The sequence below is a fragment of the Erythrolamprus reginae genome, chromosome 11 (genome assembly GCF_031021105.1).
Source record: "Erythrolamprus reginae isolate rEryReg1 chromosome 11, rEryReg1.hap1, whole genome shotgun sequence".
NCBI lineage: Eukaryota > Metazoa > Chordata > Lepidosauria > Squamata > Dipsadidae > Erythrolamprus > Erythrolamprus reginae.
In genome coordinates, this window is record NC_091960.1 from 4,705,263 (window position 1) to 4,732,686 (window position 27,424).

At 42.4% G+C, this 27,424-nt stretch overlaps 2 protein-coding genes across 8 annotated transcripts in view; one reads left to right on the plus strand and one right to left on the minus strand.

The window, feature by feature from the left end:
• LOC139174108 (uncharacterized) overlaps positions 1 to 27,424 on the minus strand; it is a 209,150-nt gene that overhangs the window by 91,493 nt on the left and 90,233 nt on the right. For 2 of the 5 annotated variants that reach the window (XM_070764195.1, XM_070764194.1), the window contains exon 1: positions 11,876 to 12,086. The exons of 1 other annotated variant lie outside the window; for it this stretch is intronic. The gene's annotated coding sequence lies outside the window, so the exon portion shown is untranslated. Of the gene's footprint in view, positions 1 to 11,875; positions 12,375 to 27,424 lie in introns of those variants that run through there. 2 more of the 5 variants (XM_070764193.1, XM_070764198.1) reach the window with 2 other exon arrangements.
• The window catches only part of LOC139174107 (cell adhesion molecule CEACAM5-like), a 67,304-nt gene continuing 53,956 nt past the window's right edge, over positions 14,077 to 27,424 (plus strand). The window contains exons 1-2 of one of the 3 annotated variants that reach the window (XM_070764192.1): positions 14,077 to 14,341; positions 18,639 to 19,019. In XM_070764192.1, coding sequence (XP_070620293.1) covers positions 14,257 to 14,341; positions 18,639 to 19,019 — 466 coding nt within the window. In that variant the 5' untranslated portion in view covers positions 14,077 to 14,256. The remainder of the gene's footprint in view (positions 14,342 to 18,638; positions 19,020 to 27,424) is intronic. The other 2 variants (XM_070764191.1, XM_070764190.1) reach the window with 2 other exon arrangements.

The window sequence follows — 27,424 nt, forward strand, 5'->3', positions numbered from 1 at the left end:
TGTGTGTGCCGGCCAGCTGAATTTTGGCTCACACAAGAGGCTCTGGAAGGGCGTTTATGGCTTCCAGGGAGCCACTGGGGGGATGGAGGGTGTTTTTAACCTCCCTCGGCTCCAGGGAAGCCTTTGGAGGGTGAAACATGAGCCTACTGGGCTCACCTGAAGTTGGGAAACAGGCCATTTCTGGCCTCCAGAGGGCCTCTGGGGGGTGGGGGAAGCTGTTTTTATTATTTTATTATTTTATTTTATTTTATTTTATTAGATTTGTATGCCGCCCCTCTCCGTAGACTTGGGGCGGAGTTTTTGCCCTCCCCAGGCATTGAATTATGGGTGTGGGCACTCACGCATGCGCGATACCATGCACGCACAATCTTTTGGCTCTCGAGGAAAATAAGGTTCGCCATCCCTGCCATAAACCATAGCCCTTCATAACAAGGATTATTAAAAAATTATGCATGGTATGTCTGCATGTATGATTGGTTTCTTAAGTTGGGGTTTCTTTTTAAATTCACTTAAATATTAGATTTACTTATATTGTTTTGCTACTGTTGTTAGCTGCCCCGAGTCTGTGGAGAGGGGCGGCATACAAATTTTATAAATAAATAAATAAATAAATAAATAAATAAATAAATAAATAAATAAATAAATAAATAAGGAAGGAAGGAAGGAAGGAAGGAAGGAAGGAAAGAAAGAAAGAAAGAAAGAAAGAAAGAAAGAAAGAAAGAAAGAAAGAAAGAAAGAAAGAAAGAAAGTTACAAAGTTAGTTGTCTGTAGGCAAGTTGGGCGGTATTTAAATTTGGTAAATCATTTTCTTCTTTTTTTAAATGCTTTGAACTTGCTTACCACAATCCGTTCTTTTTAAAAACGACAAATTTAGCGGAATGCGCTAGCACACCTGCGTCTTCTTGGTAATACATTACCAGTTGTGAATCTTCCTACACCCGTTTGGGGGGGAAAAACCCAAGCTGCCTCTTGTGTAACGATGTGGAGACTGAGAGATAAGGGAACGGGAACCTCCCACTTGCCCGGCTCTTCCGGATAAAAACTTGGTCCGTGGCCCCGATGAAACCAGTTGCTGAAGCTTCTAGTGAATTTCTACTTTCCCAGTCACCTTGACCAATGGATAGTCTACGCAGCATCCTGGGAGGGAAGAGTGTCTCCTGGATGGTGCTTAAGACAGGTGTGGATGAGAACTTCAAATAAACAGAGTCTGCAAAGGTTGGATGAGACCTTGGGTTGGGTCTTATTGTATACACTGCTCAAAAAAATAAAGGGAACACTCAAGCAACACATCCTAGATCTGAATGAATGAAACATTCTCATTGAATACTTTATTCTGTACAAAGCTGAATGTGCACAACAGCGGGTGAAATTGACGGTCAATCAGTGTTGCTTCCTAAGTGGACAGTTTGATTTCACAGACGTTTGATTCACTTGGAGTTGCATTGTGTTGTTTAAGTGTTCTCTTTATTTTTTTGGAGCAGTGTATTTACCTGGCGGTGTTGTTGGGTTTTTTGACAACGTCTGAAGGGACTTGATGTGAACGTCGGTGGACTGTTGGGATCATCAGTTTTTAATGGCTGCTTAGTCCAGGCTGTCTTAATTAATTGGTGTTCTTAATTGTTTTCATATCATTTTATTTTATATAAGCTGGCAAGAGAACCAATTTAGTTGTGTTTTATTGTTTTAATGGGTTGAGTTTTATAGAAACATAGAAGACTGACGGCAGAAAAAGACCACATGGTCCATCTAGTCTGCCCTTATACTATTTCCTGTATTTTATCTTACAATGGATATATGTTTATCCCAGGCATGTTTAAATTCAGTTACTGTGGATTTACCAACCACGTCTGCTGGAAGTTTGTTCCAAGGATCTACTACTCTTTCAGTAAAATAATATTTTCTCATGTTGCCTTTGATCTTTCCCCCAACTAACTTCAGATTGTGTCGCCTTGTTCTTGTGTTCACTTTCCTATTAAAAACACTAACTTTCATATGATGGGAAGATGCTCGGAGTTGGTTGAAAGACAAGCAGTTGTTTTAATTTACTTGTCTGTTTATTTGTTTGTTTGTTTGTTTGTTTGTTTGTTTGTTTGTTTGTTTTGTCGAGTGGAGATATGTGAAGATATACATGATACCAGTAAAGAGATAAAAGATTAGAAAAACATTAGAAATAATAACACAGTGGTACCTCTACTTAAGAACTTAATTCGTTCTATGACCAGGTTCTTAAAACCCTGCTGTTCTGTTCGGGTCGTATGTGACCCGAAGCCAAGTTTGAGTCCCTGTAAAAAATTTTCCCTGCATATCTGAAACTTGAAATTTCATGACTTTTCATCATTTCAGGGGTCCTCTCTATGAGAATTTTTTTTGGGGGGTGGGGGGTTTCTTTCTTGCTGAAAAAAACCCCTCCCTAATGTTATGTTCCCGGGTCTATTTGACCTGGACTGCAAATTGATCATTTTAGGTACTTATATTTGGTCTTTTTGAAAGCTTTTTTCACCTGGAAACAAGTTTGAACATTTCTGCACACAATGGAATAAAAATTGAACTGAAAAAATTAATCCTTATTGGTTTATTTTGCACATAAATGTGCCCCCCCCGTTTTTGTGAAAGTTTTTTCAATTTATGGATAGTTTTGCTTGCAAAATGCATTCTATTTTACTGGAGTTGGTGTGGGATTGGTAGCTTGAACATTTCTGAATATAAGAAAAATATAAAGGAACTGAAAAAAATGATTCTTACTGGTTTTTTAACATCAGAAATAAGCCCCCCCCCCCTCGGCTGCTTGCAACCATTTTCACTTTTTATTTTTTTATGCTCCAAATCCGAAATATTCTTTTAAATCTTAGGCATTCATTTACTCAATTTAACAATGCTGATCATCAAAAAATATTTTTGGGGTGGTGGCTAATTGTTTTCTGGGCAAAAAAACCCCATCACTTCGAGTCTGTTTCTGTTTGTATATGACCGGACCAAAAATAATTTTTTTAGGTACTTGAATTTGATCTTTTTGAAAACTTTTTCAACTGGAAAACTAGTTTGAACATTTATGAACATAATGATATGAAAATTGAACTGGAAAAATTGAGACTTATATTGTTATTTTGATCAAAAATCCCCTCCCCCCATCCATTCTGAATTTCGTGTCAATTTATATTTTTTAAGGCTACAAATCCCTAAGGAATTTTCCCCCAAAAGGTTTGATATACTAAATTGAACAATCCTGAACATAAGAAATATATAAATGAACTGAAAAAAATGGTTTTTATTGGTTTATTTTTCCCACAAAAGGGCCACCCCCCCCCAGCCTTGCTGTGTGCCATTATTGTCACTTGTTATACATATTTGTCTAGAAATATTTGGAATATCCTTTTGAAAATCAACCACATTGTAGCCAGATAACTAATTTTATGAAAGAAATCCATTTTACTAAAAAAAAGTATGTAAGTTTGAAATTAACAGCATAATTTTTATATAAATTGAAATAATTTATGTGCAAAATAAACCAATATGCATCAATTTTTCCAGTTCAATTTTCATATCATTATGTTCAGAAATGTTCAAGCTACAAATCCCACACCAACTTTAGCAAAATAGAATGCATTCTGCTAGCAAAACTATCCATAAAGTGAAGACTATTTCACAGAAACGGGGGGGGCATGCATTATATCTGCAAAATAAACCAATAAGATTTACTTTTCTCATTTCAATTTTCATATCATTGTGTACAGAAATGTTCAAGCTACCAATCCCACACCAACTCCAGTAAAATAGAATGCATTTTGCAAGCAAAACTATCCATAAATTGAAAAAACTTTCACAAAAACGGGGGGGCACATTTATGTGCAAAATAAACCAACAAGGATTAATTTTTTCAGTTCAATTTTCCTTCCATTGTGTGCAGAAATGTTCAAACTTGTTTCCAGGTGAAAAAAGCTTTCAAAAAGACCAAATATTAGTACCTAAAATGATCAATTTGCAGTCTGGGTCAAATAGACCCGGGAACATAACATTAGGAAGTTTTTTCGAACAGAACAGCAGGGTTAAGTAGAAATGTTCTTAAGTAGAAGCAATTTTTCCCATAGGAATCAATGTAAAAGCAAATAATGCGTGCAAACCCATTAGGAAAGAAATAAAAGCTCGGAATTTGGGTGGGTGGAGGAGGAAGAAGAAGAGGAGGAGGACAGTCGCTGCCGAAGGAAGAAGGTGAGGTGAGCACCCCCTTTTGCCTTTCCGTGCCCAGACGCTCCGGGAGGCAACCTCGTGCTGGGTGTATGGGAGGCAGCACGAGGGAGTCACCATAGCGAAGTGGTTTATTCCCTCTCCAAGCGCCTAGAGAAAGGAAAACGCTCCATTCGCTCTGGACTGCCAAAGCCTCCTTAAGTGCCACCGAAAGGCTCCTCTGGCATCCCAGAAAAGCCCGAGATGGCCGGGATTAAAAAGGGAATGGCAGGAAACTGGCCGGTCCTTCATGCCACTCTCAAATTTCCTGGGAAATTTTTCCAGGCTCGGGTTCTTAAGTAGAAAATGGTTCTTAAGAAGAGGCAAAAAAAATCTTGAACACCCGGTTCTTATCTAGAAAAGTTCTTAAGTAGAGGCGTTCTTAAGTAGAGGTACTACTGTATTCACATACATGAGGCTAGTAAATATATTTTCAAATTCAGCAAAAAAAAAAAAAGAATATGTGACACATACAGATAGAATTGTTGGCTATCAATAAAATCAACTGCCTTGGAAATGGCTCTGGGTTGGGCCGAGAGGCAAATAAGGAGCTGTGATGTTCCTTCAATACACCAGGGTGATTCGACACAAAAATATGTAACCCTTCCCTGGTGCAGAGCTGAAGGGATTGGCTACTGTAGCCTAGAGGATAATTTTCTGCCTTACAAGGCAAAGGTTGCAGGTTCAAGTCCCAGTGGGTATGGCTAGCTGATGAGGCCAAAATAAGGCCGAAATAGATCTATCCTAGTGTCCCTTAATTTTCAAATTCAGCAAAAAAAAAAAAAAACATGTGACATGTGTGTGTGTGTGTGTGTGTGTGTGTGTGTATCAAATGTTTTTAGCTGAAATTTTAAAATTAAGGGAGACTAGGATGGAACCATTTCGGCCTTGTTCTGGCCTCATCAGCTAGCCACACCCTTCCTTACTGGGATTCGATCTGGCAGCCTCTGCCTTGTAAGGCAGAGAGTTAGCAGTTGAGCCACCAGACCTTGATCCCTCCAGCTCTGTACCAGGGAGGGGCTATATGTTTTTTTATGTCGGATCACCCTGGTATATTGAAGGAACGTCACAGCTCCTTTTTGCCTCTAGGCCCAACCTAGAGCTGGAGGGATCAAGGTCTGGTGGCTCAACTGCTAACTCTCTGCCTTACAAGGCAGAGGCTGCCAGATCGAATCCCAGTAAGGAAGGGTGTGGCTAGCTGATGAGGCCATGGAAAGCCTAATGGTAAAACGTTGGGGGTTAGGAGACGACACTACAGAGCATAGTTCCCTCTAAGCTGAGCAGTGAGCAATCGCTCACTTAAAAATCATCATCAACTCAGAGTTTTCCAAACCTGCCCAGGAGCCGAGAGGGAAAGAGTGAGAGGGAAGGAGAGAGGAAGAGAGGAAGAGAGAGAAACAGATAGAAAAAAGAGAGGAAGGAAAAGAGAAAGAAAAAGAATGGGAGTAAGGAAGAGAGAAAGAAAATCAAAATCTAGTTTGAAACTAGCTCAACTATTTAAGTGGCATTTTGATATCGATAGAGTTGCCCTATTATGAGTTCACTGTTATAGACACACAGTACAGTATTTTATTTTGAAATTCTCTGAGGCAAAACAGGGTGGGTTGTTTATTTGTTTGTTTGTTTGTTTGTTTGTTTGTTTGTTTATTATTTCTGTGCCGCCCAGTCCCGAAGGGACTGCCGCTCAGACACTATACTTTTCCGCCCACCCCAAAAAAAAATTAGAGGGAATACTGCTACAGAGTCCGGTAGTGAGTTCAATGCATCAACCACTCAATTACTAAAGTTGTACTTCCTGCAGGCGGGTTTGGAGCGGTTTACATTAAGTTTGAATCTATTGTTTGCTTGTGTCTTGTTGAGGCTGAAGCTGAAGGACGTTGTTATCGGGGATATCGTCCTTCTAATGTTGTAGCAGCAACACACGCCAGAAGAAAGGTTTGTTTCTGCAAAGAACGATTTAACTCAATGGACTTATTGCTTAAAAAGTTTGTTTCTCCTCTCTCTTCCTTTTTCCTCCTTCTACTGCAGCTGTTTTCTTCCATCTGGCCGAAACCGCACTGGGAATCGATATTTCGGTCATCCCTGCTACTCCCAGGTTGTCATCGAATGTAATGTTGATACCACCAGGACCCACGTCTGGGATTGTCTACTGCTGGTGGTCCAGGGGCTCAACTCCAAGTACAATGAAGGAAATTGGAATTAGGTTCCTGCGCGGAAAAATAGGAACTGCGGGAGGACCACAATACACAGGACGGGAGGACATTCTGAAAAATTGTACTCTTACCATCGCAAATTTGACGTATGAAGATATGACCATGTATGAGTTGATGGAAGGATCCCCTGGAGTTCTTCTCACCGGCTATGCAAAAATAAATTTAGCAGGTATGGCTTAAATACCTTTTTTATTCCCTGTGGTGCTGCACAATGTGTCAGAGGGACTTAGAGCACCTCCAGCCCGGCGGGTCACTCACGAACGCCAATCCTAGAAAGAAGACTTGGACACATTTCTCTCTGGGTGAAGTGACCACAGTGTTGAGCTGTGTGCTTCCTTTTATTGGGAGCATATACAAATGGGAATGTCAACTGATATGCAAACATCTAATTTATCTATTTATCTATTTATCTATTTATCTATTTATTTATCTATCTATCTATCTATTTATCTATCTATTTATCTATTTATCTATCTATCTATCTATCTATCTATCTATTTATCTATTTATCTATTTATTTATCTATTTATCTATTTATTTATCTATTTATCTATTTTGTTGTGGCTCAGCCTGAGGCTGCTCAGGGACCAGCTGTGTCTCTGCTGGCTCCATGCCCTGAGGAGGATGACAGTGAAGAGGAGGGGGCTGAGCAGTCGGACGGGGGAGAGGAAAGTCAGGAATGGGACGAAGGAGAACAGCATGAGAGCCCCGGGGGGGGGGGGCTCTCCCCAGCCAGTAGCTTGGAGTCATTAGGTGATGAAGCACAAGCCGTCATTGACTTGCGACAGAGACGTTCAGATCAAAGAAAGGAGCAATTAAAGAAGTATTATCAGCACTGAATTAGGAACAGCTGGGCTTGGGTGTGGTCCTCCTTAGCAGGGTTTTAAAAGGCAGGCAAGCCCTTGAAGCCATGTGGAGTGTTATCAGTTGGAGTTACAGTGACCTGCTTTGTTCTCCACGTCTCTGTTCCTGGCTTGTGGCCCAGCAGTTTGGAAGACCCATGGGAGGTGTAGGTCTGCTATCTACAGCCTCGTCTTGGCAGCAAGAATCCTGCATTGCTGCATGGACTTTTGCCTTCATGGATATATTTGAAGATACAGCGTTTTCCTGTTTGTAAGGACATTTTCTGTTACCTGTGTTTTTCTTGAATTTTATAAACTGCCTTTGCCTTTTACCGGTGTGTCTGGCTTCTCTTTTTCGGTTGGTCTTGGCTTCCGGAGTGACCCAGACAGAACACTATTTATCTATTTATCTATTTATCTATTTATCTATTTATCTATTTATCTATTTATCTATTTATCTATTTATCTATTTATCTATTTATCTATTTATCTATTTATCTATTTATCTATCTATCTATCTATCTATCTACCTATCTACCTATCTACCTATCTATCTATCTATTAGATTTGTATGCCGTCCCTTGCTCATTTTTGATTCCATTGTAGCCAGGACAGGACTCACTTAGTTTAGTCTGCACTTCTGGTGAAAATCTACTAAAGGAAATAGCTGGCCATAAAACGGTTCAACAACATCCCCCTGATAACAAGAATGCATCACTCAAAGATGAAAGCTATGCAATATACATTGCTTGAAGACAACAGGATGAGACTGTGACGAAAGGACATTTGCTCATGGTAAACAGGAGATTGGCTGTGATAAAGACAAATGGTTCAAGGAAATTAGCCACATGAAAGGACATTACTTGAAAGGACACTGTGTCATGGGGTGGCTAACAACAATGAAAAGACAATGAAAATAAATCTAATATTAAAAATAATCTTTAAAAACCCCAATTTAAAGAACCACTCATACATACAAGCATACCGTGTATAAATTCTATAAGCCTAGGGGGAAAGGAAAAAATTTCAATTCCCCCTTGCCTGACAACAGAGGTGGGTTTTAAGGAGCTTGCGGAAGGCAAGGAGGGTGGGGGCAACTCTGATATCTGGGGGGAGTTGGTTCCAGAGGGTCGGGACCGCCACAGAGGAGGCTCTTCTCCTGGGTCCCACCAAACGACATTGCTTAGTCGATGGGACCTGGAGAAGGCCAACTCTGTGGGACCTAACCGGTCGCTGGGATTCGTGCGGCAGAAGGCGGTCCCAGAGATATTCTGGTCCGATGCCATGATACAACCGGTATGTGTGTAAGAGGAACCTGACGCTACCCCACCTGTAGTTAAAACCAAACATCCCGACGGAGAGTTTTCGATCAGGGCCCCATGACAATGGAATAAAAATTGTACCCTAACCATCCGATGTTTTTCCTTTCACTTTAGACTCGCTGAATTTGGATGACAAAGATCACGGCACAAGAATGGAAGACCAGCTGTCTGTTTGAGGTTCCACCTGCTGCTTTGTCTATGGAGATTCTCTTTTTATATATATATAATTTTTAATTGATTTTCATATTAACAATATAATCGTTCAACATTCACACAACACAACACAGTGTGCCCAGTGTTTTAAGTTCCCACCACCAAACAACATCCATACCCCTCCACCAAAATGGGGGCATAATTTCTATATACCATTTTAACTCAAGAACAATATATCTATTTACATATTATAAAGTAATTCTAATTTATTCTTTATAGCTTGGTCTCAAATTCTACTGACCACATGTTATTATTATTATTTTATTATTATTTATTACATTTGTATGCCGCCCCTTTCCGTAGACTCGGGGCGGCTCACAACACAATAAAAACAGTTCATGACAAATCTAATAATTTACAATTTAAAATATTTTTAAAAACCCCATTATTAAACAGACATACATACAAGCATACCATATATAAATTGTATAGGCCCGGGGGAGATATCTCAGTTCCCCCATGCCTGACGACAAAGGTGGGTTTTAAGAAGTTTACAAAAGGCAAGGAGGGTAGGGGCAGTTCTAATCTCTGGGAGGAGCTGGTTCCTGAGAGTCGGGGCCACCACAGAGAAGGCTCTTCCCCTGGGGCCCGCCAACCGACATTGTTTAGTTGACGGGACCCGGAGAAGGCCCACTCTGTGGGACCTAATCGGTCACTGGGATTCGTGCGGCAGAAGGCGGTCTCGGAGATATTCTGTCCTCTTACCTTGTCCCATCGTCCCATCAGTTCCCACAGATCAGTTTCATTGGCCGAATTAATCCTCTTATCCATAATCTCAAACTGAATATGATCCATCATGTACCGATACCAATTTTGTATTGTCCATTTTGTTGCATCCTTCCAGCCTACGACTGTCTCTAGAGAATCTTCGATAATTCAAGTCTCACAGGTGCTTTTTTCAAAAGGAACCAAACTTCCTTCATTTTCCCTTGAAGACTTTTTGGTTCTTATCCCAGAAGCTTCTTCAGTTCTTGAAGAAGCTTCTAGAATGAGAAGTGAAATGTAATTCAAAATAAAAATCAAGAAAGCCCAGGTGCCTTTGGAAAAGTATCTTTGGGAGCTTCAACATTCTGTTGATTCTTTTATTTAAAAAATTGTAAAAATTTGTAAAAAAAAAAAAAAAGATTTAATTTCAATGATGAAATTATGAAAATCAATTAATTTCAATACAGTTAATCAAAAAGCACTAAGGTATGGAAATTTGTATTCAATAAATCTTTCTCATTGATCTATTGGCATAGACTGTATTTGTTTTCTTTAAAAAAAAAGATTTATTTTTTCTCCACATTTATCTCATGACAACACAACACATACGCCATGAAAAATACCTCCATAAAGTACATTTCTTTCATAAGATAAAATACAGGAAATAGTATAAGGGCAGACTAGATGGACCATGAGGTCTTTTTCTGCTGTCAGTCTTCTATGTTTCTATGTGTTCAGTTCTGGAGACCTCACCTACAAAAAAATATTGACAAAATTGAACGGGTCCAAAGACGGGCTACAAGAATGGTGGAAGGTCTTAAGCATAAAACGTATCAGGAAAGACTTCATGAACTCAATCTGTATAGTCTGGAGGACAGAAGGAAAAGGGGGGGCATGATCGAAACATTTAAATATGTTAAAGGGTTAAATAAGGTTCAGTCACCTTAGCTTTAAATATAGCCCAGTTTTGGAGCATTTAAAATGCAGTCTTGTGGGAACAGAAGTGATGTTGTGATGATACCAGTCGCAAGAGAACGAGCTCTCCATCCCTGTGCTGGCTTTTCCCTGCTTGTGGGCTCCAAAAGGAGCCAAAATTGGCTTGTAGGGACGCCAAAGCAAAGGCGGGGCATCCTTTGAGATGGTAAAGGAGCTCAACTCTCCTGCAAAACTGTAGGGGTTTTTCCTTCCCACTATTGCAGGAGAAGAGGGAGTCTAAGATGGCTGCCACAGAGCTGGAGACAGCTTAACATTCTAAGAAGATTGCTGGAACAGATTTGGTGAGCAGTGTTTAGAACTGGATGAGAAGAATCCTTTTTATTGAAAATGTAGCCCCAAAAGAATATTTAGAAAAAGAGAGTCTCGTAATAATCTATAAATGGGATGCGACTTAAAACTTTACAACAGAAGGGAAAAGAATTAAAGGAAGAAATCAGGAAATGTATTAAGAATAAGGAAAATTGGATTTTTTAACTGAACAAGTGTTGGCTTGGGCTAGGCATCTTAAAATGCTGGAGCTATTTACATAAAAATATAATGTTATATCTATATTTTGGATTATAAGTTAACAAAAACACATATATCTATATTTTGGAGTGTACACTTGGATAAGAATGATCAAGATTGAAATCTGATTTAAGATTGCCACCTGCTGTTAAAGGAAGGTACAACATATTCCCAAAATCCTTGAAAGACTTGATTTTGGGAGATCTTGATAACTCTGAGTATTAAAGACACCTTGACAAGAAGATATGAGGGGATTATGAACAAAATGCAGAGCTGGAAACCATGACACAAGGACGAGGAGAAAGCAAGATGCTTAAGAAGAGAAGCTAATGGAAAGAGCAACTGGAAATGTGTGTGTGTGTGTGTGTGTGTGTGTGTGTGTGTGTGTTTGCTTGCTTGCTTGATTGCTTGAATTTTTTTATGCCCCCCTTCTCCTTAGACTCAGGGTGGCTTACAACATAAATACTACTACTAATACTACTACTACTAATAATAATAATAATAATTTATTAGATATGTATGCTGCCCCTCTCCGAAGACTTGGGGTGGCTCACAACATAACAGCAATACAATATAAATACAAATCTAATGTTATAACATTAAAAAAAAACTAATTTAAAATACATTATTTTAAAAACCTATCTGCTACACAATCATACACACTCAGTCCAACTGAACTCAAACACAATAAAGGTCAAGAGAGAAAAGGAGGGGGGAGATTAATCCCCCCACGCCTGGCTGTATATAATGTAGTCCTGTGACCACAGGAGGGGGCAATTGTAGGACTTGAAAATCATTCCTACCAACAAACCACCCCAATCTCAGGACACCATCCCAAATTCCTTTAGCTACTCACGTTTATCTTCCTTCTTTTCCAACTCCAGAAGTTTAGCAAATTAAGACTTAATTTTTAGCAAGTTAGTCCCTTCCTTTTAACCAAACCGTGGTTTAGCCTTGGGGCATCCTTTTCAACTCACTGCGTTCGCCAACATCCAAAGTCACGTTCTCTCCACTTTTTAAAAATAAGTTACGTTCCTTAGCCGCGGTCAAAAAAAAGGTCAAAATGGAAGCCCGCAACTTATGGAACTTGCGCGACGTTTTGCGCAAGGAAGATGCGCGGAGTTTCCGCGCAGCGCAGACGGTGCGAAAGATGCGGAGAAGGTGGGGAAAATTCCGGGGTGGGGGAGAGCGGTTCCCTGGAGGATTTTCCTCTAGTTCCGGAGTCTCAGTCGGAGGTCGTGCCCATAATCCGCGGCGGACAGTTGGTGAAAAGTCCGACGAGGTCTCCGCTGCGCGTTCCTGGGAACCCCATCCTACCAACCCACTCCTGGAACGGCGAAGCGAGACTGCGTCATACTAACCCAGATCCCACTCACCCACCCACCCCAAAATCGGCTCCTCTTTAGGGTCAAGTTTTAACTCGGTCCGTCTTAAGCAAACCACGAATGGCGGCTTGAGGGTAGACGGTGGTGTAGAGTGAATACTCAATGGGTTTGTGCGGGGGTCCCTTAAAAATCTCGAGGAAGGGGCTTGTTATAGAAATTGGCTCGTTTACTACGCTTGTGTCAAAGTAAAAAATTGAAAACAAGTCAGTCCTCTTTAATAACAACGGAAGTTTCTAAGTGTGGCGCTGATAACCAGTCAATACGAAATGCATCTACCGCTGTTGGGATTTTTTAAAAAAAAATTAAAAGATCAAAGTAAAAAGTGGAGGTTTGATGATTTTTTAAAAATGCTATCAGAAGTCAACGCCTTTTTTTTCTTTTTTCCCTTTTTCTTTCCTTCGCTTTGCCTTTCCCTCTTTTTCCCTGCTATTTACTTTTGTATTGTCCTTTTTTGCTCTATTATAAAGTAATTTTAAAAGGATAGTTTTTTTAAAAAAAAAAGGCTTGGGGGTGGGGAGGATGAATTGGCGACGTGGCCACCCAGTGCTCCCCCCCCCCCCGAGCTCACATTCAGACGGGGGGAAATGGGTTAGGGGCTCCTTCCTCGTTGCGCGCAGAAAGCCCTTGGAGAGGAGAGACCTCGGAGCCCCGCGTTTCCTTCCCCAAATTCGGTCTTAGCGCAAAGCGGAGGGTGGGAGTGGCGGGGTGGGCGAGAGAAAAGACCCGCCTCCCTTTCCCTTTCCGCCCGCATCCCGCGATCCAGCCCCCCGGATTCGCGTGCAAACCACGCGCAAAGACAGCCATCGCCCAGGACTTCGTGGCCAAACGCGCCTCTCCAATGCCGAGTCAAGCTGGGCAGCCAAACAGGAGGGGGCAACCGAGACTCACCGCCCGCTTTTTTCCTTATTTTATCTATCTATCTATCTATCTATCTATCTATCTATCTATCTATCTATCTATCTATCTATCTATCTATCTATCTATCTACCTAGTTAGTTAGTTAGTTAGTTAGTTAGTTAGTTAGTTAGTTAGTTAGTCCAATACACAATAATACACAATGAAGGTTATAGAGGATATAGTAGAGAAGAAATACGAGATATAGGAGAGACTATAGGACAGGGGACAGAAGGCACTCTAGTGCACTTATGTACGCCCCTTACTGACCTCTTAGGAATCTAGAGAGGTCAACCGTGGGTGGATAGTCTAAGGGTAAAGTGTTGGGAGTTAGGGGATGATACTACGGAGTCCGTTAATGAGTTCCATGCTTCAACAACTCTGTTACTAAAGTCGCACTTTTTATAGTCAAGTTTGGAGCGGTTAATATTAAGCTTGAATCTGTTGTGTGCTCTTGTGTTGTTGTGGTTGAAGCTGAAGTAGTCGATGACAGGCAGGACGTTGCAGCCTATGATCTTGTGGGCAATACAGTACTTAGATCATGTTTAAGGCGTCATAGTTCTAAGCTTTTAAGACCCAGGATTGTAAGTCTAGTTTCGTAGGGTGTTCTTACGGGTAAAGAGGAGTGAAGGGCTCTTCTGGTGAAGAGCTTGCAACGGCGCTTCCCCTCAACTCGCGGGGTCCCCGTCCTCCTCTCTGCGCGGGATCCTATCCGAGCTCGCCCCGCCCCCGTTTTCACCAGGCTTGACAAAGCGCACGGATCGCTTCCCCCCCCCACATGGCTGTGGCTCCGCCCAGAAGGCGGGGGCAACCGAGCTGGGTGGGGATGGGCGGCGGGGCCTCTCTCTCGGCCGGCGATTGGGGGCGCAGAAACCACTAGGCGCTGCTGTCAGCGGGGCGCAGAGGCGCGGGTGGACGACGGAGCGGAGAGCCGCAACCGAGCCGAGCCGGTCCAAGCATGGCGTGGCAGGCAGGAGGAGGGCGCCGACGGCCCCGGGACCCCCCCGGAGGGAGGCGACCCTGTGGAGCGGGGCTCCTGACAGGTAAAACAAAAGGAGGCGGGCGTCCCGTCGGGTCGAGCCTTGTTGGGATTTGGTTTGTTGAGTCCCCAAAATCCTTGCTTGCCTTGGAAAACCCGCCAACGGCCGTGGATTGTTTGCGGGTCAGGTTCTCCCCCGCCAGCTGGATTCTGACGGACATTCCCGAACCTTAAGCAGGATTCCACAGTCGGCGATTGTGCGGGCTGCGTATCCTGAGAGTTGGGGATAAGGGGGGCGGAAAAGCCCATCTGCAAAGCGGCTGGCTTTCCAAAGGGGGAGGAAGGAGGGTCTTCCCTTCCTTCCCTTTTGGCCCGGAGTCTGCTGGAGAATTCCTTTCGGTTTTCCTGGAACTTCTATCTCTCCCCCCCCCCCCCCCGCTCCTCTCCTTCCGTTGCGAATTTAGAATAGGATTCCTTTTTTCCCCTCCTTATCTGCTGGGAGTGTGTTTGTTTCCTGATTCAATCCGTGTTCAAGGTTTGGGCGAGAACAGCCACAAAAATGAAACGTAGCCTGAGCAGAATAGAAATTCAATTCAATTTCAAACTTAACTGGGGGGAGAACTCTGTGCCCATCCTGGACTATGGCTTGGAGGGGGGAGAAAAACAACTTTTTAATCTCTTCCTGGGGTCCCCAAACCGGGGAGAGAAGTGGGGTGCCATTACAGAGGGCATTTGGGCACCACAGGAGACCCTAATCCTGGGCTCAGCTTAATACATTACAGTTGCTGAATTCTCATAATGTTCCGTGCCTGGATACATGGATACATGGATACATGGATACATACATACATACATACATACATACATACATACATACATACATACATACATATGATAATCATCCATCATTTTCTAAGAGGACCTTGACATCACTTATCAGAGAGAGAGAGAGAGAGAGAGAGAAGGTAGGTAGGTAGGTAGGTAGGTAGGTAGGTAGGTAGGTAGATAGATAGATAGATAGATAGATAGATAGATAGATAGATAGATAGATAGATAGATAGATAGATAGATAGATAGATAGATAGATGGTAGATAGGTGGGTAGATAGATAGATAGATAGATAGATAGATAGATAGATAGATAGATAGATAGTAGGTAGATAGATAGATAGATAGATAGATAGATAGATAGATAGATAGATGGTAGGTAGCTAGGTAGATAGATAGATGGCAGGTAGATAGATAGATAGATAGATAGATAGATAGATAGATAGATAGATAGATAGATAGATAGATAGAAAGAATAGAATTTTATTGCCCGTGTGATTGGATACACAAGGAATTTATCTTGGTGCATATGCTCTCAGCGTTAGATAAAATAAAATATACATTTGTCAAGAATCATGTGGTACAACACTTAATGATTGTCATAGGGGTCAAATAAGCAATGAAGAAGCAATATTAATAAAAAATCTTAGGATATAAGCAACAAGTTACAGTCATACAGTCAACATGGGAGGAAATGGGTGATAGGAATGATGAGAAAAACTAGTAGAATAGAAGTGATAGATAGATAGATAGATAGGTAGGTAGGTAGGTAGGTAGGTAGATAGATAGATAGATAGATAGATAGATAGATAGATAGATAGATAGATGATAGATAGATAGATAGATAGATAGATAGATAGATAGATAGATAGATAGATAGATAGATAGATATGGACAGACGGACGGATGGACGGACAGACAGACAGACATATACACTGCTCAAAAAAATAAAGGGAACGCTCAAAGAACACATCCTAGATCTGAATGAATGAAATATTCTCATTGAACACTTTGTTCTGTGCAAAGTTGAATGTGCACAACAGCAGGTGAAATGGATGGTCAATCTGTTGCTTCCTAAGTGGACAGTTTGATTTCACAGAAGTTTGATCTACTTGGAGTTATATTGTGTTGTTTAAGTGTTACCTTTATTTATTTATTTTGAGCAGTCTATATATACAGTACATGCACACATACACAAATATATATGTACAGTATAACATTGTTGATAATGAAAAGGAAGGGAGACTGGTATAGATCTATTACAAGCTGTAAGGCAGTAACTTTAACCTCTAGACCACATTTTATATATAACGTTTTTTTCTGTCGAGTCACCTGATATACCTAAATATGAGAAAGAGCATACTGCAAGTTCAAATCCCAGAAGGTTAGGGCTAGCTGATGAGAGCTAAATAGCTTGAAATAGATCTATACTAGTCTCCTTTTATTTCTTTATGAGTTCTTGGTAAGTTTGGGGGGGGCTTAAAGGCAGCACTGGTTCACCCAACCTGTTCTTGAACTACATGCTCACAAGATGCCAACAGAACAGGGCTGGAAATTAACCAGAGAGAAAGAGGGAGAATTCGAACTCGATGCTTCCCGCTGCTGCCCAAACTTAGTCTGGTCTGTTTGAAGGCAGCCAGTCAAAGAATGAACCTAGCACCATTTTTAGCCATTGTTTCTGGGGGTATTTTTTTAAAAAAAAGAAATCTAAAATGTGCTTTTTTTACTCGGTAGACATGAGCTTCTGTTAATTGTGTGTAGCAGAAAAACAACATCATGGGGTTTTTTTGTTTACATGTGTCGGAGTGTTCTTTTATCAAGGGAAACTCTGGACATTGTGTTTTGTTTTGTTTTAATTTTGAAAGGTTTACTGTTGATCAAAATACTCCACTAGGTAACATGAAGAAAAATGGAAATGAAACAGTCAAATAAGGGAGGTAACGAGGAGGAAAGAGAGAAAGAGGAGGGTGGATAGAATAAAAAGGCATTGAATTCCAACTGATGTTTGTTCAGTAGAATAAAGTAATAATACGAAACCACAAGTTTTTTACTCTTAGCTAATAATATGTTACAGCACAACTATTTTTGAGGAAACTTATAGTTACATGTGATTTGGGCACATTAAACTATTTTGTTTACTTTTTGTATGTTTTTTCATTACGGCTTAGAAAACAACATTTCTGCCTTTTATATATATTTGTAGATACTGTATAAGTGAGACCACATTTGGAATACTGTACTGTGTTTAGTTCCGGAGGCCTCACCTACAAAAAGATATTTATTGTTGTGAGCCGCCCCGAGTCTTCGGAGAGGGGCGGCATACAAATCTAATAAATTATTATTAAATTATTATTATTATTATTGATAAATTTGAATGGGTCCAAAGACGGGCTACAAAAATGGTTTAAGGTCTTAAGCATAAAACTTATCAGGAAAGACTTCATGAACTCAATTTGTACAGTCTGGAGGACAGAAGGGAAAGGGGGGGACAGGATCGAAACATTTAAATATGTGAAACGGTTAAATAAAGTTCAGGTGGGAAGTGTTTTTAATAGGAAAGTGAACACAAGAACAAGGGGGCACAGTCTGAGGTGAGTTGGGGGAAAGATCAGAAGCAACGTGAGAAAATATTATTGTACTGAAAGAGCAGTAGATGCCTGGAACAAACTTCCAGCAGACGTGGTTGGTAAATCCACAGTCACTGAATGCCTGGGATAAACATAGATCCTTCCTAAGATAAAATACAGGAAATAGTAGAAGGGCAGACTAGATGGACCAGGAGGTCCTTTTCTGCTGTCAATCTTCTATGTTTCTATGAATGAGAAAGGGAGGAAGGAAGGAAGGAAGGAAGGAAGGAAGGAAGGAAGGAAGGAAGGAAGGAAGGAAGGAAGGAAGGAAGGAAGGAAGAATCCACGGTAACTGAATTGAAACATGCCTGGGATAAACATAGATCCATCCTAAGATAAAATACAGGAAATAGTAGAAGGGCAGACTAGATGGACCAGGAGGTCTTTTTCTGCCGTCAATCTTCTGTGTTTCTATGAATGAGAAAGGAAGGAAGGAAGGAAAGAAGGAAGGAAGGAAGGTAGGAAGAGAAAGAAGGAAGGAAGGAAGAATCCACAGGAACTGAATTGAAACATGCCTGGGATAAACATAGATCCATCCTAAGATAAAATACAGGAAATAGTAGAAGGGCAGACTAGATGGACCAGGAGGTCTTTTTCTGCAGTCAATCTTCTGTGTTTCTATGAATGAGAAAGGGAGGGAGGGAGGAAAGAAGGAAGGAAGGTAGGAAGAGAAAGAAGGAAGGAAGGAAGAATCCACGGTAACTGAATTGAAACATGCCTGGGATAAACATAGATCCATCCTAAGATAAAATACAGGAAATACAGTAGTAGAAGGGCAGACTAGATGGACCATGAGGTCTTTTTTCTACCGTCAGTCTTCTATGTTTCTATGTAACTCTGGTGTGGCCAGAATGCGTATTTTGCTTGAAATGAATTCTTTCTCCCTTCTCCCTTTTCTACTTTCTAGCTTTCGTCCTCTGTTCTTCCTTCCTGTTGGCTCAGGGCCAAATTGGTAAAACATCCTTTTACGAAATCACCATCTCCGTGAACCCACGAGAGACGTTAGAAGGGCGGACGGTCAACCTGAGCATCACGCACGAGGGATCCAACTTTGCCGTGTGCAACTGGTACCGAGAGACCGATACGAAAGAAAACCTGATTGTCACTTTATACCTACCGCCCATCATTGGAAACACAACTGGACCTTTCTACACCGGCCGTCAAGTTGCCGGCTATGGCTGCTCCCTCCTGCTTCAGAACTTAAATGTGAACGACTCTGGAAACTACATGGTGACCATGAAAGGACCTTCGGTGGACGGCCACGGGGTTGTGAATATAGAAGTCTTAGGTATGGTTTACCTTCTCTGGCGCGGTCTAAAGCCGCTTCTGTTTCTGCCGAACCTTGGAAGAACGTTTATTCCAAATTCTGTTGGGATTCTTCCGAGTGACTCCAACACTCTCGTTGCTTATTCAGCATAACAGAATTCGAAGGGACCTTGGAGGTCTTCTAGTCCAACCCCTTGCTCAAGCAGGAGATCCTATACCAGTGATGGCGAACCTATGGCACGGGTGCCACAGGTGGCACGCGGAGCCATATCTGCTGGCATGCGAGCCGTTGCCCTAGCTGAGCTCCAACATGTAGGTGTGTGCCGGCCATCTGATTTTTGGCTCACACAGAGGCTCTGGAAGGGTGTTTTTGGCTTCCAGAGAGCCTCCAGGGGGATGGGGGAGGGCGTTTTTAACCCCCCCTCCCTGGCTCCAGGGAAGCCTTTGGAGCCTGGGGAGGGCAAAACATGAGCCTACTGGGCCCATCAGAAGTTGGGAAACAGGCTGTTTCCGGCCTCCAGAAGGCCTCCTGGCGGTGGGGGAAGCTGTTTTTGTCCTCCCCAGGCATTGAATTATGGGTGTGGGCATTCGTGCATGCGCTATAGTGCACGCCCATGGTCTTTCGGCACCCGAGGGTAAAAAGGTTTGCCATCACTGTCCTATACCATTTCAGACAAATGCTTGTCCAGTCTCTTTTTCAAAACGACATGTTGGAGCACCCACAGCTTCTGGGGACAGGTTGTTTCGCTGGTGAATTGTTCCCATTTTGGGGGAAATTCTCCTTAGTTCCAGTTTGCTTCTCTCCTTGGTTTGTTGATTGATGGATGGATGGATGGATTGGATTTCTATGCCACCCCTCTCCAAAGCCTGGGGGTAGCTTACAACATATAAAAACAGTAAATTACAATAAAATGAATAGCCAAAAATTATTTATTTATTTATTATTTATTTATTAATCAGATTTGTATGCCGCCCCTCTCCTCAGACTCGGGGCAGCTCACAGCAATAATAATACAATGTAAACAAATCTAATATTTAAGTTAATTTAAAACCCCAGTTTAGAAACCAATTATACATACTAGCATACCATACATAAATTTTATAAGCCTGGGGGAGGGAAGTATCAATTCCCCCATGCCTGACGACAGAGGTGGGTTTTAAGGAGCTTACGAAAGGCTAGGAGGGTAGGGACAACTCTGATATCTGGGGGGAGTTGGTTCCAAAGGGTCGGGGCCGCCGCAGAGAAGGTTCTTCCCCTGGGTCCCGCCAAATGACATTGTTTAGTTGATGGGACCCGGAGAAGGCCAACTCTGTGGGACCTAACTGGTCGCTGGGATTTGTGCGACAGAAGGCGGTCTCGGAGATATTCTGGTCCAGTGCCATGAAGGGCTTTATAGGTCATAACCAACACTTTGAATTGTGACCGGAAATTGATTGGCAACCAATGCAGACTGCGGAGTGTTGGTGTGACGTGGGCGTATTTAGGAAAGCCCATGATAGCTCTCGCAGCTGAAATTACATAGTTATCTAAAATCCTTAATTATATTAAAAATCAATCACTCCCATGAAATTATTCCTTGGCCAGGGACTAAGATCTAATCAGTTACTTCATGTCCTGCTTTCAGATCCTTTGGATAATAGCTTGACTGCCTCTTTTTTGTGGTGGCCCCTTAGATATTGGAAGACTGCTATCATTCCTTCTTTTCATTCAACTAGACATACCCAATTCCTGCCACCTTCGTGTGTTTCAGCGTTCAGTCCCCTAATCGTCTTTGTTGCTCTTCTCTGCACTCCATTCATCCAGACATGGGCCACATTGGTTTTGGTGCCAAGACCTCATACCTGGTAGACCTCATGATAGGTCAAAATCCATCAAATTGTCATATGTGGTTTGTTTGCACCACTGTCAACAGACACGGTTGGCTGGGTTTCTACACTGTGCTAATCCATCAACTATCATTTACAATGACTTCCCGTGACATAATACACCAAGCTGAACTAAAGAGAAGGACTGAAATGTTGTAAGAGCTGGGGTGGCGCACTGTGGTTGCTAGCTGTAGTTCAGCAGTTCAAATCTCACCGCCGGCTCAAGGTTGACTCAGCCTTCCATCGTTCCGAGGGGGGTCAAATGAGGACCCAGATTGTTGGGGGCAAGAGGCTGCCTCTGTAAACCACTTAGAGAGGGTTGTAAACGCACTATGAATTGGTATATAGGTCTAAGTGTTATTGCTACCTTCTTTCCCTCTTTCCTTCCTTCCTTCCTCCCTCCCTCCCTCCTTCCCTTCCTGTGACTATATCTATCTCTTCCTCCCTCCCTCTAATCTTGTTCTCCATCTATTTATTTATTTATTTGTTTGTTTATTTATTTATTTATTTATTTTGTCCAATACACAATGAGGGTTTTAGTGGGTATATATCTATATACACATAGTAAATTACATGATGAAGGTTATAGGGGAGATACTCATAGTAAAATATATCTAAGAAATAATAGAAAAGAAGGTATAGTAATAGAACATATCAATGAAAGAATAGAAGAAGAGATAGAGGAATAGAAGAAAGGTATAGGAGATATAGGAGAGCAATAGGACAGGGGACGGAAGGCACTCTAGTGCACTTGTACTCGCCCCTATCCATCCATCTCTTCTCCCTCCCTTCCATGGTGTGCAGTGGTTAGAGGGCACTATTGCAGGCTAACTCTGCCTACTGCCAGCAGTTCGATCCTGACTGCTTCCAAGTTGACTCAGCCTCCCATCCTTCCGAGGTGGGTCAAATGAGGACCCAGATTGTTGGGGGGCAAGAGGCTGATCCTGCAAACCACTTAGAGAGGGCTGTAAAAGCACTATGACGCGGTATATAAGTCTAAATGCTATTGCTGTTGCTATATTTCCCGAGCAGGCGTTTGTTTGTTTGTTTGTTTGTTTGTTTGTTTGTTTGTTTGTTTATTCATTCATTCATTCGATTTTTAGACTCCTTAGACTCAGGGCGGCTTACAACATGTTAGCAATAGCACTTTTTTAACAGAGCCAGCCTATTGCCCCCACAATCCGGGTCCTCATTTTACCCACCTCGGAAGGATGCAAGGCTGAGTCAACCTTGAGCCGGTGATGAGATTTGAACCGCTGACCTTCAGATCTACAAGTCAGCTTCAGTGGCCTGCAGTACAGCACTCTACCTGCTACGCCACCCCTGCTCATTGGACTAGAAGACCTCCAAAATCCCTTCCAACTCTGCTGTCCTGTTATTGTTATTCTGTTATTACTGTGATAGCAGGTTTCCAGTACTGGAGGGGCTGTTACAAGGAAGAGCAGATTGACTTATTCTCTGCCCCTGAGGGCAAGAAGTAATGAATGGAAACTAGTTAAAGAGTGTTCCCACCTAGAATTAAGGAGAAATTTCCTGGTTGTGTGAAAGGCTTGCCTTCTGAAGTTGTGGGTGCTCCATTACTGGAGGTTTTCAACAAGAGACTGGATAACCATTTGTCTGGGATGGTCTATATTATTTATTCATTCATTCATTCATTCATTCATTCATTCATTTATTTATTTATTTACTTATTTGTTTACTTATTTATTTACTTACTTATTTACTTATTTACTTATTTACTTATTTACTTACTTACTTACTTGTTTACTTATTTACTTATTTATTTATTTATTTATTTATTAGATTTGTATGCCGCCCCTCTCCGTAGACTCCGGGCGGCTCACAGCAATAATAAACAATATATAACAAATCTAATAATTTTTTAAAAAACACTAAAAACCCCATTATTAAAAGCAAACATACATGCAAGCATACCATACATAACTGTATAAGCCCGGGGGAGATGTTTCAGTTCCCCCATGCCTGACGGCAAAGGTGGGCTTTAAGGAGTTTACGAAAGGCGAGGAGGGTGGGGGCAGTTCTAATCTCTGGGGGGAGCTGGTTCCAGAGGGTTGAGGCTGCCACAGAGAAGGCTCTTCCCCTGGGTCCCGCCAAACAGCATTGTTTAGTCGACGGGACCCGGAGAAGGCCAACTCTGTGGGACCTAATCGGTCGCTGGGATTCGTGCGGCAGAAGGCGGTCCCGGAGATATTCTGGCCCGATGCCATGACAGGCTTTATATAGCAGTGATGGCGATCCTATGGCACAGGTGCCACAGTTGGCACGCGGAGCGGTAACTGCTGGCGCACGAGCCGTTACCCTAGCTCAACTCCAATGTGCATGTGTGGGCCAGAGAGCTGATTTTTGGCTCGCACAGAGGCTCTGGAGGGCATTTTTGGCTTACAAGGAGCCTCCAGGAGGATGGGAGAGGGCGTTTTTACCCTCCCACAGCTCCAAGGAAGCTTTGAGCCTGGGGAGGGTGAAACACGAGCCTACTGGGCCCACCAGAAGTTGGGAAACAGGCCATTTCCAGACTCCAGAGGGCCTCTGAGAGTTGGGGGAAGCTGTTTTCGCCCTCCCCAGGCATGGAATTATAGGTGTGGGTATTTGGGCATGCGCCATAGCTTTTTCGGCACCGGAGGGAAAAAAAGGTTTGCCATCACTGGTATATAGGATCTCCTGCTCAAGCAGGGGGTTGGACTAGATGACCTCCAAAGTCCCTTCCAACCCTATTATTATATGTACTAACATGTTACGGGTTTGCTTAGAAGGTGAACTCGGTGGTCGTGGCTTCAACGGCAAAATGTGATTAAAAAAACTAAATATGACTTTGGTTTTTCTCAACCTTAGCCACTTGAAGGTGTGTGAAATGTCAACTCCCAGGATTCTCCAGTGGTGACTGGAGAATTTTGGGAGTTATTGATTAATTTGAATTGATTTGATTTTTTTTATGCCGCCCTTCTCCTTAGACTCAGGGCGGCTTACAACATGTTAGCAATAGCACTTTTTTTATAACAGAGCCAGCCTGTTGCCCCCACAATCCAGGTCCTCATTTGACCCACCTGGGAAGGATGGAAGGCTGAGTCAACCTTGAGCCGGTGGTGAGATTTGAACCGCTGACCTGCAGATCTAGCAGTCAGCTTTAGTGGCCTGCAGTACCGCACTCTACCCACTGCGCCACCTCGGTTCATCTTTGTTGAAATCCACACATCTTCCAAGTTGCTACGGTTAAGAAAATGCTGGCTTAGGGCAGAGTTGCTCGAATAGTGGGACGACACCCCCCTTGGGGGGGGGGGCAGAGCAATGCCGGGGGGGCATGTGACCCCGGGGAATGTGGGGTTTTTTGTTTGCCCCAGTGAGAAGGACGTGCATCCTACCTGACACTTATACCGGTATATTTGTCCCATTTTTCGGCGTTTTTTCCAGGACAGCCCATCCTAAAAGAAAACATCTCTCGAATTCAATCCAACTTCTCGAACTCGTGAGATGTTTTCTTTTAGGACGGGATGGCCTGGACACAACGCCCAAAATGAGACAGAAACATAGAAGTCTGACGGCAGAAAAAGACCTCCTGGTCCATCTAGTCTGCCCTTCTACTATTTCCTGTATTTTATCTTAGCATGGATCTATGTTTATCCCAGGCATATTTAAATTCAGTTTCTGTGGATTGACCAACCACGTCTGCTGGAAGTTTGTTCCAAGCATCTACGACTCTTTCAGTCAAATAATATTTTGCTGCTGATCTTTCCCCTGACTAACCTCAGATGGTGCCCCCTTGTTCTTGGGTTCACTTTCCTATGAAAAACACTTCCCTCCTGAATTCTTATTGAACCCTTGAACATATTTAAATGTTTTGATCGTGTCCCCCATTTTCCCTTCTGTCCTTTAGACCAGTGTTTCCCAACCATGGCAATTTGAAGACATCTGGATTTCAACTCCCAGAATTCCCCAGCCAGCATTTGCTGGCTGGAGAATTCTGGGAATTGAAGTCCAAATATCTTCAAGTTCCCAAGGTTGGGAAACACTGCTCTAGACTATACAGATTGACTTCATTAAGTCTTTCCTGATAAGTTTGATGCTTAAGACCTTCTACCATTTATGGACACCAGTACAAGTGTCAGATAGGACATGTGTCTCCCAGTGGAGTGCAATTTTGGGGTGGCACTTCGGGCCACTGGAAGGTTGATACTATTTACAATAATGGCAGAGAGTTGGGGGACGTGGAATGTTTACTTCTTGTAGGGGGGCATAACAGAAAATAATTGAGAAGTGGTGGCTTAGGGTAGGATACAACCACAATCGATCTATACAGAGACAAAAGGGGATTCAGTTTTGGGATCTGGTTGTAAACTGCTGGTTGCAGAAATGAAATGACCTTCACCAATGTTAAATATGTCACCTCCATATTAGCGTTACTCGATGTTGTCTCTGCAAGACTGTGTGATGGAGAATTGGGCAGCAAAGAGATTTGAGGCTGCTGCCAGTGCTGTTTTTAAACCTCTTCGGTTGATCCGAGTACTTAAAACTAGCTGAGCAATGAGAGGAGAGTGATCCTTAATCAGGAGGAAAAAATGAAACATAGTCACATGATAGACGAGCGAGAATAGAATAGAATTTTATTGGCCAAGTGTGAGTGGACACACAAGGAATTTGTCTTTGGTACATATGCTCTCAACGTACATAAAAGAAAAAGATACATTTGTCAAGAATCATGTGGTACAACACTTAATGATTGTCATAAGGGTCAAATAAGCAATGAAGAAGCAATATTAATAAAAATCTTAGGATATAAGCAACAAGTTACAGTCATACAGTCAACATGGGAGGAAATGGGTGATAGGAATGATGAGAAAAACTAGTAGAATAGAAGTGCAGATTTAGTATAAAGTCTGACAGTGTTGAGGGAATTATTTGTTTAGCAGAGTGATGGCGTTCAGGAAAACACTGTTCTTGTGTCTAGTTGTCTTGGTGTGCAGTGCTCTGTAGCGACGTTTTGAGGGTAGGAGTTGAAACAGTTTGTGTCCAGGATGCGAGGGGTCAGTCAATATTTTCCCCGCCCTCTTTTTGACTCGTGCAGTATATAGGTCCTCGATGGAAGGCAGGTTGGCAGCAATTGCTTTTTGTGCAGTTCTGATTGTCCTCTGAAGTCTGTGTCGGTCCTGTTGGGTTGCAGCACCAAACCAGACAGTTATAGAGGTACAGATGACAGACTCAATGATCCATGTGTAGAACTGTATCAGCAGCTCCTTGGGCAGTTTGAGCTTCCTGAGCTGGCGCAGAAAGAACATGATAGCGAGAATTCTGCTTGCCAGCATAGAACAGAATAGAATTTTATTGGCCAAGTGTGATTGGACACACAAGGAATTTGTCTTGGTGCATATGCTCTCAACGTACATAAAAGAAAAAGATACATTTGTCAAGCATCATGTGGTATATAGAATATAGAATAACAGAGTGGGGAGGGATTTTTGGAGATCTTCTGGATTCTGCCTTCCATTCGTCCAAGGTAGGTCAGATTTCCACCCAGATTATTGGGGACAATAGGCTGACACTATAAACCACTTAGAGGGGGGCTGTAAAGGACCATGAAGTGGTATATAAGTCTAAGGGATATTGCTATCTCTGTTGGAAGATATCTCAAGCTACTTCCTAACACGAAAACAGTGGTGTGCATTCCATCTCAATTGTGCACGCACAGATGTGACTTTGCAAAAGTTGCAACCGGACACCTCTTGGTGATAACAATCTTGGCTGGAGACATATCTTCTAACTGCCCAACTGCAAAGTCCAATTGACCCATACCCAGATAGCGTGTGAGTTATCTTTTGAGATGTTGAGACTTTAGAAAGAGTGCAGAGATTGAAACATATAAAGAATGGTTCCTCAAATTGGATATGTCTAGTTTAGTGAAAAGCAGGATTAAGGGGTGACATGATAGTGAAGACAAATAAAGGGAAATATTTCTTCACCCAGAGGGTCCTTGGTTGATGGAATTCCCTTCCAGAAGAGATCGGGACAGCTGTCAGCTTGGAGAGCTTCAAGGCAGGATTAGACAGATTCAAGGTTGCCAAGTGTATCGGTAGTTATTGAAACAGATGTCCGAGTGCCGCCTCTATGTGGGTTGAGGCAGTCAGGATTCCCTTGGGTACCACTTGTTGGGGGGTCAAGGGAAAGAGGGGGTTTTGCCTTCTCTTTCTGCTCAAGATCCCCATGGACAATTGGTGGGCTACTGGGTGACACAGAATGCTGGACTCGATGGGCTTTGGCCCAATTCAGCATGGCTCTTCTTATGTTCTTATGATAGCAGTGTTTCAATATCTAAGGGGCTCCCACAAAGACGAGGGGGGTCAACCCACAAATACAGAAGGCAGGGTAAGAAACAATGGATGGAAACTAATCAAGAAGCAGCCTAGAACTAAGGAGAAATTTCCTGACAGTTGGAACATTTAATCACTTGCTTCCAGAAATTGTGGGTTCTCCAACACTGAAGGTTTTTACAAAGCGATTGGACAACTATTTGTCTGAAATAGTATAGGGTCTCCTGCCTGAGCAGGGGGTTGG